This window comes from Falco rusticolus, chromosome 10 (assembly GCF_015220075.1).
Source record: "Falco rusticolus isolate bFalRus1 chromosome 10, bFalRus1.pri, whole genome shotgun sequence".
Taxonomy (NCBI): Eukaryota; Metazoa; Chordata; class Aves; order Falconiformes; family Falconidae; genus Falco; species Falco rusticolus.
In genome coordinates this window covers 13,128,058-13,136,897 of record NC_051196.1, presented here as the reverse complement: position 1 = coordinate 13,136,897, position 8,840 = coordinate 13,128,058, and the positions used below count along the sequence as shown (strand labels likewise).

At 37.5% G+C, this 8,840-nt stretch overlaps 1 protein-coding gene across 1 annotated transcript; it reads left to right on the top strand.

The window, feature by feature from the left end:
- Positions 1-7,610: 7,610 nt before the first annotated feature.
- FSHB (follicle stimulating hormone subunit beta) lies at positions 7,611-8,604 on the top strand. The gene is made up of 2 exons (XM_037403176.1): positions 7,611-7,769; positions 8,368-8,604. The coding sequence occupies exons 1-2, from the start codon at positions 7,611-7,613 to the stop codon at positions 8,602-8,604; spliced, it is 396 nt and encodes a 131-aa protein (XP_037259073.1).
- Positions 8,605-8,840: the final 236 nt, after the last annotated feature.

Genomic DNA, 8,840 nt, shown 5'->3' with positions numbered 1-8,840 from the left:
CTCAACCACCAATGATCACCCGAGAAACATCATTCAACCCAGAAGCCATTAACACAATACCTAAAATAACAGACCTCCAAATAAGATTTCTAAACCTATATTTGTCTGAATAAACATGGTGCCTGTGCATTGCTCCCCTAAATGCATTCAGGCCTCAGCAGGCAAATAATCTGAATGAAATGTGATTTTCTGACTGCTATCACACTGCGGTTTAAAATTCAGTGACAATAATGCGCTCAGATATTTATTTTTCAGTATATCTTCTCAATTTTGGATTTTTTCCTGTAGTGCAATGACCACTTGGCAGTGCCAGGTCAAATCTTCTAGAAAAAAAGAGCAAAACTGATTTGTTGGTACTCAGAACAGGCATGCTGAAGTCAGAGAGCTGCTACCAGAAAAACTGAGAAACCTTGGGTTCTTGGTCTGGCTATTGCCAGGAAAACATCTAGAGGGATGAGATAGACAATTGTTTCTTCCAATAAAAACCCTGAACTCTCACTCTGTCACACACACACTTCAAGTTCTGTCGCAGGCAAAAGGGGCAAGACCACCATGGTTCTCTTTCCCTCCCTAGAAGTCTGCTTCCCTGCAACAGCTTGCTTTGTTTATGCCTTGAGGACTCATCCAGTTTCTCAGTTCTGTGGCATTCCTGCAGCATGGTTAACGAGGAAAGAGTATGATATGAACAGAAAAAGGCAGAATGGGAGGGAAAGAGCTGCATCTTTAATTGCTAACAGTAAACACAGATCCTGCTAACCACTGATTTGGTGGAATTATAGGCTGGAAGTATACACTTTCACCAGGAATTTTTGCCAAACACAATGCTTCAATTTTTATTTCATTATTCGGCTAATGCAACCTAAAAAATGAGATCTGTTTTTGTATTGAGCTATATACCGGGCTGATACCTGTAAAGCTTTTTTCCTAAGCTTCAGACCTGTGTCCTTATTAAAGCTCTGCAACTAATGATTCCTGCAGCAGTTTCATGAAATTTCTTTGCAAATTTGCAATCTGATCACAATTAAACTCCTACAGCTTAGAGAGCAACTCCAGCACTATATAGTCTGCACAATAATGGCTCCATGCCCTAGAATAAAGATTCGATAGGACTGCTGAGAAAAAAAATCTTTTCAAAAAAAGTGTTTAGAATCCCTAAAAGCAGTTAATATTGTAGATACAGCTGGTCAGATAAAATGTTAAAATCACAGCTGAAGGTGGCTGTGACTGTATGCATTCTCTTCAACCTATTTTTCTTAAGCAATCTGACCTAAAAATTACTGCACTTGCAAAAAGAATATGGGTCAGACATCTTCAGCATAGGACTTTTTTTAGCAGCCTAAATAAGATGGGGTTTCATCCATTATCCAACTGTACTGAATCATTCTGCTTCAACTTTATTGTGTCATCAGTGCATACTGTCAGCAAGATGCAAATAAGCCTTATATTGCATATCATAGCTATAGTCTGAAAACAACTAGCAGATGATGTTTCTTTGCTAATAAGGTACAGCCCTCCCAAACTTACTGTTTTTGAAGAAATGCATGTTTTTTTCAGAAGTCCTTCCTAAAATCCATCACAGACAGATGCTTGCCCAGCTTCTTAACATGGCTACAAAACATGATAGAAATAATGATGAAATATTTTTAAAGCATCTGAAACATTGTCTTTTTTTACTTCTAGGTTTAACAAAATATGAACATGACAGATAGTGAAATAAGCTACCTAAAAAAAAAAAATTTAATCATTCCTTACAAACTACTAACGGCAGGTTTTGTCCTTTGCACTCAAGTCATTCTTTAATATTTAGGTCTCAAAGTAGTATTTACATAAAAGTTTAAAAAAAGAATTAAATGTTGTTATAGATGGAATCTGTGTACATTTATTGTAAACACTGAAAAGAAGGAAAAGCAGAAGGCCTCCTCGCTCAGAAATTGTCGGGTTTGCCACTCAGCAAGTTGTGTCAACAAAGCCAAGTATCTCAGCTTTCTCTCAATCACTTACTTTCAGGAAGCATATGCAGCACCAAAGCACTCAAATGCAGTCAAAATGGATTTGGCTTTCCAAATGAATTCTCAGGTTATTTATTTTTCATTTTGGTTTGGATTTAAAAATTAAATCAGCTCCTGATTAATATGGCTTAAGGCAGCAATGTGCAACTAAGCGTCTCTTTAGCAACCCAAGATCATTGTTCTCCAAAACAGAAGTCCAAATAGATTTTTTCCAAAAAATTACCATTTCTGGTAAATTAATTAGTTTCAACTATCCAGCTGTGTGTTTGGCAGGCCCAAGCTACTTCACAATTCTGCATCATCGGTGCTGGGAAATTAAAACAGTATCAGTAAAAATTGTACTGAACAATAGTGATCAACAACCTAATGCAGTTACCACTGAAACCAATGAGGGTCTCTCCAATGATCTTAATAAGAATCACAGTAAACCCCAGTCAAAGTGGTAATGCAATGACAAAAGACATGCTCCACAGGTAGTGAGCAACAAGAGCAACAACAAAAGGAAAAGACAAAACTCCATTCAATTCACTTAACACAAGCCTGTGCTGCTGTGCTGTGAAATACCAAGCCCATATAGGGAATTCTGAAGCACAGATTCAGAAGCAATTTGCAATCTGTGTACTTCAAGGATATCAGTTGAGTCAACTACTGGGTACATAAGATCTTTTGCTTTAAAAACCTTAAATTAGATTTGGAGCTGTGCAGAAAAACAACTGGGCAAATACAGAAAAGGGGAGAGGAAGTGTACTCAGGCAAGACAGGTTGTGTGCAGGAGAAACTTGACACAACCACATAGAAAATGTGCTTAAAATATATCATCTCCCTTGACAGCTTAAAAAGAATATATTAGAAGCTAAAGCTAGTCTGCAGCTGGAATAATTTACAGACCTGCCTTTTATATCAGACATCGCACTTTTTCAACTGGAAGGTTCAATAATGGGAAGGTTCAATACAACTTCAACTATCTTCTTCTTTGGTAATTTTTTGGAAAAAATCTATTTGGACTTCTGTTTCGGAGAACAATGATCTTGGGTTGCTAAAGAGACACTTAGTTGCACATTGCTGCCTTAAGCCATATTAATCAGGACCTGATTTAATTTTTAAATCCAAACCAAAATGAAAAATAAATAACCTGAGAATTCATGTATCTTCAATACAACTATCAACTATTCAACTAATACAACTATCAAGACAGTCAGATTTATTACTCATGGTGGATGTGTTGCACACATATAACCAAGTTTTCTAACAGCACTTTCATAGATACTAAAGTTCTCTGAAAGATCCAAACTATCTTCTTTCAAGCAAGGCAGATTTACAATTTGCAGTAACGAAATTGCTAGTCTTACCACCATCCCTCTTGAAGAAAGAAATTTTGTTAGTTTAGGATATATATGAAACACAAAGCTTTCTGTTCTGTATTATATGCTTTTGCCAAAACAAAATAAAAACAAAATAAAAAAAAACACCAAACCAAACTAAGCAAACAAACAACAACCAAAAAAACCCCAAAACCAACCACTAAACCACAAACAGAATTAAAAAAGCATTTACTACTTAGAAGGGAAACAACAGCAGGATGTGTCACAGCACTTCTAGTTGAAGTGATTAGAAACAGCAAAGCAAGTGCTGTCTTGTGGCAGCAGTGGTCAGGATGGCTTGCTAGGTTACAGCAGTAAGTAGTCCAAGGGAAACAGCCATGGAATACAAAAAAAACCGCAATACAGAGAAGCCTTTTACTTCCCTGAGATGCCACTAAGGCATTAGCACAGCCACATGAATCTGATGGCCACTATGGCTTGCACAAAAGTTGGAGAGTCTTGTCCACAGGACTACCTACACTCTGATAAACCCACTCCCCATCCATGTTGAAGAAAAGGTCTTCTGTCATGGCATTTGCCAGATTTCCCCACTCACTTCAATAGTAATACAGCAATCTCTGTTGACAGAGGTCTTGACCATTAAGTGCTAGCTATTTCTATCCAACTCTTCCATTCCCAATAATAAGGCAATTACAGGATTCTGCAGCAACTTGAGCCCTCTTATAAGGTGTGCTAGAGCTTGGATTCTGCACAATGGACTGACCCACTAGTAAGATAACCCTAGAAAAGTGGAGAAAGAACATGAGATTGCTTTGCTCCAATCCAAACAGGACATTTGCAAAGAGATTCCAGATCTGCAAATTGCTTAGCTAGCTCCAGGTGTGAGCAAAGCACACACAGGCCTGTCAGAATTTTCCTGTATTGGCATGCCACAGTATCTTTTAATTTCCTAGGCTGCATATGTAAACCAACACAGAATTCCAGGAGTATGGCTTCAATAATTCCTCTCTGACAACCTGGGCAACACCTAGCATTCAGCTTAGAAGCATGACAAATGCTAAATCTAGGATGGCCAATACTGCTTAAGAACTAGGTAGACAAAACCATTACTTAACACTTAGAAGCTGCTGTAGCATGTGAAGAGGAAGTGTTCTTCCCTCTGACGTTTTTCCCTAAATTGAAATATAAACCATTTTAAATGGAAAGCATTTTTATTTCTCAAACAGATACAAAATTCAGTAACACAGAATCTACATATAACATTCACATACATGTGAAATGACAGCTTTCTGAATAAATAATATTTATTATTCCCATCACAACTACCATAACCTTTTTTTAATTTAATGGGAATACAAACTTGAAGGAGTATGATATAGTTAGCATGTAAGTATGACCAGAGGTATGAACTAATAACCTTAGAAAAACATGTACTTACACAGTACCTTGCCCATCACGAAAAATCATTCCTTTACTGTATCTTTCTAACAAAAGGTGTGGGAATAAAATCAAAGTCAACCAAGTAACAACTCACCAAATTATCACTCCTCAGATGATAGACTGGTGGTTAGTTGATTTCAATTTGTAATTTTCTATTACCCTAAAAATGCTTGTTCATATATTCACACAATGGATTTAGCAGAGCTGGCAGCTGCTGAACCAACCTACAACTGATGATTACAGAAATAAAATGCCCCTGAAGTAAGCGCGGATGAAATCTTCCTGTTAAAAAGTTTGTATTGTGTTTACGATGTAGCTTCACGAACCCTTCAGTTAGAACACTATGTAAAGTATTTCCTGTTAACCTCCCCTCTTGTTCCACTCCCCAATCAATCCCATCCACTGCTACAAGCTGTTCATTTCATTGTAGAACAAGGATTAACAGCAATGCTGTAAAAGACAGCTGGGATGGTTTTTTTCCTTTCAATCAGAATGATTTCCCCAATCTGTGTTGCACAGTGAGGCAGCTGACTGGGGCAGAGTAAGGAAATAGGTGGGGAAGAAAACACCATGGCAGAGACTAAACTTGTACTCTCTGCTTCTGAAACTATGGTTTAGTGAATGCGTAAGGCTTCCCCAAACCATGAAACAGATCATTGCAACTGAAAGATTCGATATTTCGGTCTTGTCTTTGCAAATGAAGTTATTTAGTTTTATTTAATTTGCCTAAATTAGTACTTTAAAAAGGACAACATCCTCAGTAAGGACATAACAAATTGTAATCAGCTTTTGTCGGCATCTCTGGAATTTGTGATTCACAATGAGAATCTTCTCTAAGAAGACAGGCTGCATTGACACTAAACAACACAAAACACCATTAGGAACTATCACAGGGGTTTATATTAGAAAGAGGAACATGTCTGCTTGCTTGACTTCTTTATATATTTAACTGAGCTGTGTTCTCATTCAAACAAAGTTTATATTACAGAGATGTCCAGGGAAAATTTGCGTCATTTTCTAACTTTGCTGTGATAGGAATTCATTAACAATTAAGGTATTGCAGACTGGAATGGAAACTGGAAAGATGGCCAGTCTGACAGGACCACAGGAAGATATGAGACACTTAAAGGGCTCATTTATAAAAGCCAATTTGAAAGTATCCCATCTGCAGGACAACTAATAGCTAGTGAGAATTCTTTTAATGATAAGATCCTTTTAACTGTATGTCCTTAGCCCAGTTATTTCTTTTGTGGATTGATTTCTGTAAAAGTCAGACTGACCATAATAGAACAGTCATAACAAAGCAAGACTGGCTGTTCTGGGCAGGTGATAGTAAATACGGTTCTACTGTGAGTCATTTTCCCCAGAAGTGATATGTGAAGCTCAACAAAGTTATTTCTGTGTCATTATTCTGGTGAAAAGGCACACATCACTAACTTGTGAATGCAGGAAAACAGCAGCGAGCAGGGGAACGCTATTCATAGAATCTTTTATTATCATGACAAACTAGGGAAAGCATTCAAGTTGAGTTTGCATGGTTGCCTGTTAAAAATATTATCATCTTCCCTGTAACACGACAATACTTGATCTCAGATCACTGACAGAAAACACAGATCTGGAGCCTCGTATTGACATTTTTATAGTTCCTTTCCACAATACAGACATCCCTTACGTAAGTTTAAAAAAAGGTGACCATGAGACAAATAGGAACCAGGACTGCATGTACTGGGACAGAAATCTGAATTTTGGAAAACCACAGTGGTATTTTAAATGGTAAAGAAAAGTGGAATTATTCATGGTTTAACAAAACTCACACTACCAGCTTTCTTGAACCAAAGATCAATAACCAAGTACATACACAACTCACTGAGTAAGACCTAATTCAGAGAAAAATGATTAAGACTGATACCCTGAAAAACTCAGACACACACTCATTAGCCAAGAAACACTCTAGCGATATCTCTGCTATGAATTACCAGAAGACCAGCTTGCACCCCGAGCGTATCAGTTTGAGGGCTGACATAAAGCACTGTTAAAATACCTGAACTTTTCCAAAAATAGCATTCTCAATCTTCTTTCAAATTGTGGAATGGCTCAGCTATTTCTAAATACAACTGAATCAAATCCAGTGAAACTTCTAAAAAGACATTGTGACAGTAACCTTCACCATCACTTCCTGAGTATGTTTTGCTTTTCTTTTTTCCTCTTAACAAGGCTTGATCTCACTGTCTGGCTGAACATTAATCCGCTTTCACCAAGTACCAAACTAATGCTTGCTGCATTAATACACTGCAAATCCTCAAGGTATAAGTTACACCCGATTTAGTATAAAAGGTAAGCATAGGGCTTTCTTTTCACTACAGCTATTACCAGGAAGGCAAGTAGAATACAGGTAAGTTTTCCTCAGATTCTGATCTAGAAATCTTTTTTCAAATTGAAATACTGTATGTAATTAATTCCTTCTGAAACTTTGCTCTTTCTCTCCCTTGCTTCTTTTTCTTTCTCCTAAAAGGCAGGACACATTCTCTGTGCAGAAACTTAGATAAAAATATTTCATTGAAAGTGGTATGGTACTCTGCTATTATTATTCTGCAGAGACTGCTGACGTGTTATTTCAATTGCTTAGGAAAATCAAACCCCTTTAACAATAAACATATGGATAGATCTATTTAATGGCTTTATCACATGTTCTCACTGATGTTTCTGAAAGCTTGCTATTATAGATCTACTTGAGGATAATGTGAAGACTCAGTTTCTCCCTGTTTCTATAAATATTTCTTGTTGACTATAACTATAAATGTTTCTCCAGGATAGATATATTTGTTTCTTTCTACGCAGGATGAAGGCAGTTAATTGTTACGTGCTGTTATTTTGCTGGAAAGCAATTTGTTGCAATAGCTGTCAGCTGACCAATATTACTATAGCAGTGGAAAGAGAAGAATGTGAATTCTGTATCACAGTGAATGCCACGTGGTGCTCAGGATACTGCTTCACAAGGGTGAGAATCTTAGGTTTAATTTCAGGCACCAGAATTAAATACTCCAAGTAATATATGAATAAACTATTTCCCCAGTTCATAACAAACACATAGCAGAACTGAGTAACTGCTATGCTATTTGACAGCAAAGTAGATACACAGCCAATCTGAACTGCAAAGGGAAGGGTGAAAAGATGCTAGTAAAAGTCAGATCTTTAACTGGCTGCATACATTATGTTTATGTTGTATAACTAGAGCTGAAAGTATTATAGTAGGGATCTCTACCTTGTGTTCAGATCGTGGTTGCAAATGGATACAATAAAGTAGCCATAACTATGTAGACTTCTCCACCTTTCTAAATAATTTGAAGAATCAAGCAATTGACCTGCAAGATTGCCTGGTGATGGTATGACACAAATTTGCCATTTTGGTCCTCCTGAAAGGAGAAATCTAAGGATCTAGGTGGAATTGGAAGAGCCTGATCCAAATCCTTCTCCTCTCAGTGGGATTTTCCCACTGGTTTAATTAATTTTCATATCAGGTCCTTTATTTTATAAAAAAATGGCATTCTACCCCACAACAAATTTCAAAATAGGTGTTTCCTTCTTGTACTTTTCAGGATCCAGTCTATAAATATCCACCAGTATCATCCGTTCAGCAAACATGTACCTTCAAGCAGGTTGTGTATGAAACAGTGAAGATCCCTGGCTGTGGTGACCATCCCGAATCTTTTTATTCGTACCCAGTAGCTACAGAGTGCCATTGTGAGACCTGCGACACAGACACCACTGACTGCACCGTGAGGGGACTGGGGCCATCCTACTGCTCCTTCCGTCAGAATGGAAGTAATCACTGAAGGGTACTTGAGATGGCAGTTTGGCTTTAAATGTTCACTTCTAAGTAAAGGTACTGATCAGGCTTAAGTGGAAGATAATGGGCAAGGCCATCTAGAAACGGCCAAGTTTCTAAACAAAGATTTTTAAGGCCAAAATGGAGAGCTACTGACTAAATGTCTCTTCAGGCCTTCCCTACTTAACCTATCAGTTTCCTTAAATTATTTTCCTAGGTCTACCGAATGCTGCTTCCAGTTCC

Bases quoted from the DNA above. Each gene is read 5' to 3' on its own strand.
- FSHB (XM_037403176.1), top strand. From the start codon at position 7,611: ATGAAGGCAGTTAATTGTTACGTGCTGTTATTTTGCTGGAAAGCAATT. The intron at 7,770-8,367 runs GTGAGAATCTTA...TGTACTTTTCAG, and splicing joins CAGGATACTGCTTCACAAGG to GATCCAGTCTATAAATATCC.